The 11,958-nt window shown below is 34.2% G+C and overlaps 1 protein-coding gene across 1 annotated transcript; it reads left to right on the forward strand.

Moving 5' to 3' along the window:
- The first annotated feature begins 601 nt into the window (after positions 1–601).
- On the forward strand, positions 602–9,412 carry LOC120336074 (uncharacterized). Its single transcript, XM_039403675.2, has 2 exons — positions 602–1,382; positions 7,489–9,412. The coding sequence occupies exons 1-2, from the start codon at positions 664–666 to the stop codon at positions 8,270–8,272; spliced, it is 1,503 nt and encodes a 500-aa protein (XP_039259609.1). The 5' UTR covers positions 602–663; the 3' UTR covers positions 8,273–9,412.
- The last annotated feature ends 2,546 nt before the right edge of the window (positions 9,413–11,958 follow it).

Consider the following 11,958-nt stretch of genomic DNA (forward strand, 5'->3'; position numbering starts at 1 on the left):
AAAAAGTCGTCGTTGAAATTCAATAGCACTAAAGGGCGCTAGTGAGTTGAGAAAACTTCCAATTTTAAAATGAAGATACACGAAGAAAAAGAGTAGATATCTAGGCAAGCGACGAAGAAGACAAGTATAAGAAAGTCATTCGCGCACTAATGTATCAGCTTTGCGACAAAATTGTTCTAAATTTCAGTCTTGTTATCAGTATGTATAATATATTCAAACAATTGGATATAAAATGTTCATTTTGAATCAAATTACGCTAGATATCATTCTGGGTTTGCAACAGACTTCGGCCTGTGTTAAGCGTCATTTATTCTGTTCAATTTTTAATGAATGATTGACTTTGAAATGAACCAGATCGGAGATGTAGTGAGTGAGAGATTTTTCATTTATCTAACGCGGATATGCACATGGAACTCATCCATATAGGCTACGTAAGAAATCCGTGCTGATATGAAAATTCTCGATATGTCTCAATATTTTCCAAGTCTTCAATTGGATTGCTTCTTGTATGTGTTTAATATTTACTATTTGAGATGTTCGGCTAATAAACTTTCAAAATTCGATTTTGCTAACTTGAATTGGATATTTATATTGTTTTAGAAACTAGCATTTTTAGCATTTTTAAGCGACATAAAATAATCTGATTTTGTGACGAGTATAGCAATGGTGCTTGGAGACCAACAGAGTCCAGTCACAGCAGCCATGAGTTCATCGATTCCTCCCACGCCACATGCTCCTACTGTGCAAGATATAATGGAAGTGCCCTCCGTATACGACAACATATACCAGGCGGGAAACATGCACATGCCGGGAGCAAGAGCGACTCATGCCGGTCATTACTCTCTCGACTATCCGAGCGCTGCCGCAGCGGCAACTACGAATCCCTATCTATGGGCGGGTATAGGTGCTGCGAATCCGTATAATAGCCCGTCGGCAGCAGCGTATTTGCAAAGTTACAATCATCATACTCACCATCATGCTGCAGCCGTTGCAAACCAAAGATCTATTTTTGGACCCCATCACCATCCACACGCTACAGCAGCAGGAGGATTTGGTTCTGACTTTCCTTGGCTTTCGCTATCAACGCAAACTGAACTTTTTAAGATGGTGCGACCTCCATATTCGTATTCAGCGTTAATAGCAATGGCGATTCAAAATTCTAAAGAAAAGAAACTGACGTTGGCTCACATTTACCAATATGTGGCTGACAATTTTCCTTTCTACAAACGCAGCAGAGCGGGATGGCAGAATTCTATAAGGCATAACTTGTCATTGAATGATTGTTTCAAGAAGCTTCCCAGAGATGAAGATGATCCAGGGAAGGGAAACTATTGGAGCTTAGACCCAAACTGTGAGAAGATGTTCGACAATGGGAATTTCAGGTAATGGAAAAATCTGTTATGTTTAATATTGTTTTGTTTTTGGTTGTACGTTCGCAAAATGCATGCATCTGCTATTTAATTTTTTTAACTAAGCTCTTGCAGCGTCTAGGTGGCTTACCGGGACTTTTTATGGTGGATTTGTGTTTTAATGTGCACCTTTTCACCCACTTCTATAATCCACGTTTTAGAATTACTTTTTCATTAATCCATACATGTCTTTTATAGTTTAAGAAAGATTTTGAATATTACATATATCAAGCTCAAAAATTTTAGACATTTTGCACGCTTGCATTTTACCTATTTCCAATATAAATTAGTTCAGATAGAAGCGGCGTTTGCTAACTAAACTATGACATGCTTGTCATTAAAAACTGATTTTTAAAATATGAAAAGAAGCCAAAATGATGTCACTGCTGTTTATAAACAAACAAAATATCGCAAAACATTTAAATTATTTATATAATTATGAAAAACTGGGACAATTTAAATCTTTGATATTGTATCTATCTTGCTTGCTCATTTATTACTCTGCTCGTATGTTAGTTTGGCTACAGCTTAGAAAATCATGTATTGTAAAGCGATAGGAATAATTTATTTGAAAACATATTTTAACCAGCCGAGGAAGTCATTCGACACTTGCTCGCTCGATATTTCCATCCGGCGCCATTTTGTATAGTTGCCCATCCGCTCGCCGTCGCGCATAAAAAACGTAATCGGAAAACTTCGCGACAATAGACAGCTTGATACAATTATTCGTATATTGAACGTTTGAAATTTTAACATCACTGAACACTATTTGCAACAAAGAAAATTCTAACGTAACTTTCAATTTGCAGTAAAATCAAAGCTAATAAAACGGCTTTGCAAGCTTTTTCTGGCAATTTGTATATTCATTAATAGTTGGTATTGTTGGTGAGTGATGGTAATGAATGAAAGAAATCTCTTTCCAGCAGTACGAAACATTATAACACGGAATGGCAAATGAGTATTTGAGAAACTAAATTGAAAGCTTCGACATTTTTTTTTTCAGAACGATAAAAAAACTAATAAAGTTATATCTATACTTCAAATATAGAAAAAATATGTATGTTCGTTTTATACTCGTTTAATTTTAAGCTTGTGATAGGACCGTAAGAACATCAAAAATCTGGACCAGTGGTTTTTAAACATTCAAGATTCGGAGCCTTCTTTCAAGGACTCTCAACACTTGTGGTCATTATATAAAAATACCTGGCTTTGCTTTTTAAGGTGTCTCTATCAGGTATTTTGTGCGCTACGTTTAATAATAAAGCCCAAATACAGAAGCGTACGGATAGATGCATTACTTTTAAAAAAATTAAACATATTACAGTTAATTGTTTAAATTTCATTGCGAATGGCTGTCAAGGCCTTTTCACTTCACGTGGCACCAGAGAACCGCCATGGTTCTCCAGGCAGGAATGAGGGTCCAGTTTGAAAAAACATATTCGAGGCATTCATTCCACCGCCAAGCAATCGCTTCGATATTATTGTTGGATTTTTTTCTGCAAATGCAATCGCGACTTGGTGCGACTCTTTCATTTATCTTAATGTAAATTATTCCGCATGGTTGACTCGAACAGAATTAAAAAATAGTTTAGTTGGGTAAGAACAGCGTAATAAATTATTATATATATATATAATTTCTCTGAAACACCGGACTCCGGACAGTCAAAGAAAAATGACTTGAAGCGATTAATATTTTTTCGCCAAATTTAATCTCAAATTCGATCTGAGAAGCCCGGCTCGACTTTTGTAACGACTAACGAACAAGTACCAAAATCTTCTGGTTTTAAAATTTGAATATAGTTTTCATTAATCAAAATTCAGAACCACATTCTTTAAAATGAAAACTAACGATGACACTTACAGCTTGTGAATGAACGCTTGTAAATGTAGTGCTAATGAACAGAGATAACGATCTACAAGCTTAAACGTGCGGACCAATTTTGGCAACCAACCACAATGTAAACGAAGAATACCTGATTTTCTGAATGTCTGCGATTCAGGCTAGCTAACACGTTTATGGTTTTGTTCTAACTGTCAGATACAAGAAACAATTTTAACCTCCAAAATATAATTTAATGAAAATTTCTATTAAATTTTAAGCTATGTGTGACTTACTTGATGCGATAAAGTCTGCGTAACATAAACGTACATGAAATGGGAAGATTTATAACAAACAATGTTCATAATCCTATGCCGTGTAAAGATATTGTTTCTGATAAGAAGTTTCGAATCGAACGGACATGTTTACTTTTCTAAAAAAGATTTGAATATTTTATTTTAATATAATATGCTGTCGCTGAGTATAATAATTTGAAAAATTGTTATCAACTTGTAAACTTATTTGCAAGCAGGGCAAAGTTCGGTGTTGAATTTACAAATAAACATTTTTTATTAAGTTGTTTAAAGATTGTGAAAAAAAATTCGCTCGTTAAATAAATATTCTCATGAATAATCAGAGCCTTGATTACAGGTAATTGGATTAGCTTAAAGTAGTTAGGATATTTTTTTCAAAGTTTTCAATAAAAAAAATGCAGTTTTTATAGAGGATTGATTCTTGAAAGTAATCCCTTCAAGTCAGTAATCAATCAGTCTAAATTTTTATTTCAATAGTGTGTCTTTCACGTTGGCTGTGAGCAACTAGATGCATTGAAACAATTATGCAACTTACGATTTTACATTTGATGTACAACAAGAATTAATTTATTCATATACCATTATTAGGATTTATATTTAAACTATCGAGAATCTGACCATAAGGTCGCCATGTCCATTTCGCGATCCAATTCTGTTTAAATGTGACTAAGACATAGCATTTCTCGCAACAGCAATATATATCATGAATTGATGTTGGAAAGAAATGTTTACGTCAAAAATGTATAATGTCAGCGTTTATCAAATTTATCAGGAGTTGAAATCTCAGTTTCACCGAATAAAACGAAACACTTTATATAAAAATATGACGCACTGCCGAGAAATGGTAAACTAAATTTAAGTGAAAATGTTTTCCTCAAAATAGATGAGTTAGATTAAAATTGAATTTCTTGTAAACATTTCCGATGGCATTTGACCTCGAACTTCACAGTTAAAATATCTGTTATTTTATTGTAAAATTATCCCTCATTTACTTGGTAAATTTAGTTGTTACGTAATTTGTTTTAGCGTACCGAACGAAATCACTTCTGTAACGCAGAATTACTACTTTTTGTAGCAATTCAAAAATATAAATAAAATATAACGTTTCAAAGAATATGTCACCAAACGCGTTATTGTAAACATATATACATCTCATTATGTGACGTATAAGACTATTATTTAATACTGGTGAGGTTTTAGAGGCATATACAAACTATAAGAATTGCTATGGCAGGATCATTAACCACTAAACCCTTTTCTCTGCTTCTCATCTTTTGAGGAATGTCATCCGAATCAGAGGCTATACTTGAGCCACAGGTTTAATAAGAACTTGAATGAATATTTCTGGTTTGCCATATCCTATTTAAACCGTTTAGATGAAGTGCTGAGGTTTTATCAATAGTCGATACGCCAATGTGCCTTTTTGAAGAAATATTTTTTTGATGACGAACGTCGCTACCGGCATCGCGATACGCTCGTCTTGATAGATACATTTTATAAAGCATCCTTCTCACTAATTCCATTATTCCGGACTGCTACTTTATATTTATATGCAGACACCGTGTTAAATTTACTCCAGAACTAGTGGCACAGGTGTTGAAATTTAAAAAGCTCCACCATGTTCCCACGATTAAATGAAGCCACGCAGAACTGTGAGCATGTACAAACTAACATGGCCCGTCTTACACAAACAAAAAATCAAACTTTCAAGGCCATAAGTTGACTTATTATATATAGATTCGTCAAAATAGATTATGTTGCACCTCGAGGAATTGCCCCCGTAGTCACGGGTCAATGATATGACGAAAACAACGGAGACGATCACCTCGACCGTAGCATATGCTTTGTGTTACATGTTTTATAACTTTATTCATACATATCCAGCTGTAGCTTATCAAAACATAATTACTGAAATTTTCCATCAAATTCTTTTATTTGATAACGGACTTTATGAGCGGCATAAGTTGAGGGATATCGTCCTACTGTGAAAGCGTGTGAAAGGCAGCGCGAAACTGTTGATGTTATGTTTTGGTCAGGGTCTGTTTACAAAGCAACAAAAAGACTGATTTTTAAACTAAGCTGTGCGTTGACAAAATAAAAAATTGTTGTCAAATTAAGTAAATAATCTTTTGATTTTTTATTCAATTATTTTCATGAGTTGAAATTACCAATACTTTGTTCTGCTAACTGGGCAATCTGCGAAAAATCTGGCAACAGTCAAAATGCAACAATGGTCGATTCTTGCAGAGCACCTGTTTGCCGCTATCTCGCAATGAACAGACTTACTGTTCTCATTGTAAAAAATATGATATTCGCGATTACTTATTAACTGAGTTAATAAGCCACGGCACCCCATGTTCCCTAAATCGATTCACAACGTCACCAATTTAGTATGTCGCAGACGTACGTCATAAGGAACGTATGAAGTCGTCGTACGTTATTTCATCTAGATTTCATTGTCTATATAATTTTCAATGTCTACTCATCAAAATTATGCCAAGTTACTGAATGCGAAATGTAAAATTGTATGCACACTTCGACAATCTAAACTATTGTATTCTGATAATAGATTATTTCATAGACAGAATAATACAATAAAGAAGTGCTTTCAGTAAACTAAACGTATTTACACTGACTTGTTAGCCAACAAACAATGAAGCAAAATCTTGATCTTGTTTTGCAAACCCAAAAAAGTTTATGCAATAATCCTAAAGAACCGCGTGACCGTTGCGGATAATTTTTGACACATTCAGTGCGTTTGGATCTAAAATCCTTGTCGACAAGTTAGTGCAGTTACGAACAAATCCAAATGTCTCAAGTCCGAGTGTATATGTTATTGTCTTTTGTGTGGCCAACTATTCGGTTTGTCATATCCGTTGTTTATTGATGAATTAAACTCGCGTATTGAAGCTAAATTATAAACTTTCTTAGAAAAATCTTTTAAAATCTTGAAGATCAGATGGCTCAAATTTTAATCGATCCACAATTATACTGAGGTCCAAGGCTTATTTAGACGACGAATAAAAAACTGTTATTTATGGTAAATTTTATTTTAGGAAAGTTTGAACTAGATGAAAACAAAAACAAAAAACAGTGAGCACAATCAAAAATGTGTTAGAGGTGAAAATGTTGGCCTTGGTAAAATCTCAAATAAAAAAAAATAAATATCAAACTTCGCCTTATGTGCCATATTTTATAAACCATCATACAATGCAGTAGTTTAAATGTTTGGCTGATTTCACCAGCTTGACTAGAAAAAATATTTTGTGAAAGGTGACAGACTCGACCTGATAGGCTATGCATCCCTGATTTATGTTGTTGTGTAGCAACAGATTTTCCAAAATAATGTTATTTATTGTTCAATTCATACAAGGCTTGATTTTCCGCAGTTCAACTATATGTTTATACAACATACTCTTTCATTTAGACAAAATTGATCAGCAAGCAGCTTATGGAACGCTTAAACGTTACTCAAAATATGTTTCTTATTACTCAGAATTATGCCGCCGATAATGCGCTAAAAAGATGGCGCGCGGCCCGCGTATAAGTCGTTATTTAATCTTTAGTGGTAATTTCGCATTCAGGATTAAAGTTGAGATAAGATTCCCGTCACTTTGTTTAATAAACGATGGCGGAAGAAAACATGTCAACAGTGGCAAACATTGCACGGATTCATATTTTAAACATACCTACTTGAGCAATCCATCGGGTTCACACATAAAGATCTCGTTGTTTGACGACGATCGGCATCGTTAGCGACCTTTTCATCGACTCTGACATTGGTATTTCATTTTGGTATTGTAATCCGATTAAACTTAGGAAGGCGCGTCACGAACAGCAAAATTAATATATATAATATATAAAAGTCGGTTCTCAGAAGGGAATGCGATGTTTATACTTCACTGCTTAATGACGACCTTTATTAATTTAAACTTGTCAATTTTAGGAGACGGAGAAAAAGACGGGATCAAAGTCAAGGATCTGATGGAAAATCGGAAAGGCCTCATGATTTCAATTTGCCGCATATCCCACATCATTTTTCTACTGCGGTATCGCTGGCGGCATCCTCTCTTTCAGATAGATTTATGTACGATTCCCCAAGTTCTACGACAGCAACGACGGCTGCCCCCTCCGTATCGGGATATTACAACTCTACTGAAGTTTCTTCTGATCATACGGATCACGTTACTCCTCATCACCAACAAAATGGACATCAACACCACTCGAGGGCGCACACGTCACCACTGCATTCTAGTCCAACTGGAATTGGTATGAAAGCTGCAGAATCTATGTCTGATATCTCGTCTCCTCCTAACTCGGCTTCAGAGGGATCTGCGGTCGATATGACTCCCAACAACATAGGCCAACAACACAGATACAGTATTGGACACGAAAATGCACTTGCTTCTCAAATGCCAAATGAATCAGTGGAAGGTCGAGGTTTAACTTCTGCAACAGCAAGTGCAATGCTCTCGAATGGTTCGCGTCTGGTCGGCAACCAAGTCGGCACAGACTATCAATCTTCGGGACAATCTCAAGCCGCCTATGATTCCCGCTACTCTGCCTTTTACAATTCAGGTTCAAACGCTGGCTATTACCCACAGTCATCATCTCTGAACTATTCGATGTCGGGCGGTTCAAATACAGACGTACACGGACAATATGCGCACCACTATCCTCCCAACAATTTCAGTGTTAATCACCTTATACAACGATTCCCAAAAGTTTAAAAAAAAGATTTAAACATTTGTACTTCTGTTCCAGATATCATCTTCTGGTGTTTGTTTATTTCCTCTATTTCATATTTTTAATAACCTCAATGGAATATTGTTGTTGTTCATAGTGTTATTCATTCAAATACATAGTGCATGAGGTGCCAGATTGGGCAAGTTCTATCAAACAAGTTGTAAATGGGTTAATTTCGGTTGATCCGAACCCCAAACAATTGAGGTACGCTAAAGATCTTTATATGGAGATCCGAAGTATGTCCAAAATCTGAATTAAAATAATCACTCTGCTATAGTTTGTGGCAGTGTGTGTGATATGTTCCAAAAATTGTTGTCTAGAATTATTTTGTGACATAGATTTTGATTTTTTATATAAAAAAAAACTCAATCCCACATTCCCCATCCTACAAATTGGTTTCAAACCATTCCAGAAAAAGCCTCCAAAATTCACATTTGCTTATTTTGTTCAGGTATTTGTAACATCAGATAAACTGATATGTTCCAACCTATGATACATATATATTTATTGAAATAAATAAAAATGGAGATGACCCCCACGCGTTTCATTAGTTCTTTCTCATATTGAAATACGATAACAAGTTGAGTTTATCGTTATTTGAAAATGATAGGCTCAGCCTATATTGTCAAATTGGCCGATAAAGCCGTGTAACTCTCACTGAAACTTAGCAGAGGAAGGATGCAAGAGTTTACTCAATTTGATTACCGAGAAATATGGGTACAATTACGTATCTTTTACTATTACATGACTGAATCGTTTAAATATATATCAAATATTAAATTTCATAAAATTTCATTACGCCATCCATACCATATAGTTTCTCTGTTGCCCCGTGATCTGCCTCGTCACGGTTCATTTGAATTTCTGACCCTTAACGAAATATTGAATTACTTTTTGATATGTTCTGGTTGCAATATGGTTGATATTGATACGGGCAGAACCGAATAGAGCCTCAAGTAGTGGTTGCCAATGGACTGCTTCACTACTGATCAGTCATATGATAATTATATTTGAATATATACAAGAAACAATATTGAGTATTACCTGAATTAATACTGAGCTGAATATTTTAAATTGCCATAAAAATAAAATTTATTTGTTATCTTAATAAATGGAAAACACTTCGAAAAGTGTCTATGTTATGAAAGGTTATATACTGGTAGAGTCGGATTTATTCAGTAATTATGTTGCAAATGAATATATTAAAGTTATTTGTCAAAGTAATGTTATGGAAATAATATTCAGCAAGATAAAGAGGCACATTGAGAGAATAGGAAGCAAAAACAAAATGGCGATTACTAAATGATTTACTAAATAATTTAATTCGATTTGAAATAATCCCTATCTGAAATTTTTTAAATAATATATCTACATATTGTAACTCAGCTACATTTATAATACTAACAAAAGTTGAATTGAGGTGGAAATTATTTTTACATGTATAGTAAAAAAACGGTGTTGAAATCAGCTATAGTTTATAAGGAAGTCTGTTGAGACGATGGTGATCGACCGTGACTAACCTCTTCCGTAAATACTACACTTCATACAAATGTGTCCCGTGTACGACAGATTGCTATTCCTTGTAAAACATCAAGTTGCCGTTGTATTACCAAAACAATTCATCTCATTATCAAAGCTTGTATCTATACAAAAGATGTCAGAAATTACATCAGATTTCAAACCAACATATGCGAATTTGGCCTTCGATATGGTACCAAATACCACGCAGTTTTGAAAGTATTTTGTTACTAAGCGTAGAAAATATATACATATTTTCAATAGGGCAAGCAGTGATGCAGTTTATTTTTGCGTTAAGCCGAGTTTAGATTGCATTACAGTTTAAAAAAAATTTACGGGATTTTTCTATATTATAAAAACTTTGAATGAAAAATATAAAAAATTAATGATTGTATTTTCTCAAAATTTGGGTGCTTCAAATTTGCGCGAAATAACACAAATCTTCACATTCAGGGAAATAGTAGAAATAGGAAATTAAATCGAGTATACGCAACAAAATTGTCAGATTGATTTTCCGGATATAATTCAGGTTCTGACTTGATTGAACAACAACCATGTCATAATAATTCAAGTCGCCAGCTTCAGAACGTTTGTAAAACTAGAAAACTCAATTCAATTTCTTCCATAGTTCTGGATTTCGAATAGAAATTTTGCTCTTGTTGCTAATTTATTTACTTTTACTGATTTCAAAACTTTTGCATGCTTTTCTATGAATTTTTGAAACAAGTCTCAATTTGGTGAATATATATGCCCTCACTTATAGTTCACTCTGCGGATCACTGGACATTATAGAACCTTACAGTTTCAGCTTTCATTTACAATGAAACAGAGGCAATATTTTTGTAATGTCATTACACCTAGTGCTAATGGTCAAAAAACCATACATAATTGATTCTAATTTCCATAAATTACTAACCAAAGACAACCAAATATAAGTTCGGTTTTAGTATTTGAATAACTAAATTTATTAAATATCACCTAAAACAAAGACCTACCTATACATTAAAAAGATCGCTAATTGGTTTCTTTATAAACACCCGAAGTTATATTTCATATTGTTTATCTGTCCTTTATTTGACGTCTTGAACCTTCTAACAAAATTAACTCTATCGTTTAAATATGTAAACTATCTAAGCTTAACGTCCGGTAATCTAAATAAAATTAATCGTCTTATTCCTTTCTTATTTTATCATCGCCAGAATGCACCGCTTTGTTTGTTAAACGTGTATTCATTGAGATTTACAGAACATTATAAATGTTGTTTAAAAGAAAATTAATACAGGAATATACTTGTGATTCAAGTTGTTTAAAATTGTTTGTTGCGTGACAGGTAGCAAGTCATTAAAATAAACATAAAATTTTAGTTTATTATGTGTTGTTTTCATCTAGAAATACGCCATACAGACAACATATCGCGATATTTCGAGCCACAGACCTATTTTTGTACAGTGATTCACAAAAAAGTTCAAACTGGTTATGAAAATGATTGAAGATATTGCGGTTTAAAAGTAATTGTGATGCTGACTTGGAATTGAGGTAGTTAATTTATTACAAACGGATGAAGGTGGCGGTACGCGGCGTAGAACAATTGCCTAACCGGTAGAAATAAATTCAAAAGATGTCAACATCGTTTGCAGAAGACTAACTGTAGGGGATTTCAGTAATTTATATATACAGTTAACAGAACGAAAAATAGCTACATTTCATCCCAAATATCAAGGCTATCCATTACAATCATTTACATATACCTATTAATAAGTAACGGGTAAGCGGAACTCCAATCGATTATATTAGTGTTAGCAAGACTCTTGAATCACAAGAAATAGTCATCTTATTTCTGCTACATCAACCCTGTATAATACTCATACGGGTTCAATAGCACAAAGGCATAGAGAAAAGATAAGTAGTCTCTCGTAACCCCAACTGATAGGTAATTATAAAAAATGTATTGATTTCTAAAGAAAAATGACTATTTTGGACGAATCGCAAAAGACCATATTTGTTCGATATATCGTCAGGTGTGTTTGACTTATGAACGGTCATTACCATCATGGTCAAAATAAAACTAAATACTTCTTTCCAACTCATTGGAACGTTCCATTCGACTTCTTGAGTTTGTCAACAACAGGTGCCAGAACCAAACAAACGAAAG

This window comes from Styela clava, chromosome 2, assembly GCF_964204865.1.
Source record: "Styela clava chromosome 2, kaStyClav1.hap1.2, whole genome shotgun sequence".
Taxonomy (NCBI): domain Eukaryota; kingdom Metazoa; phylum Chordata; class Ascidiacea; order Stolidobranchia; family Styelidae; genus Styela; species Styela clava.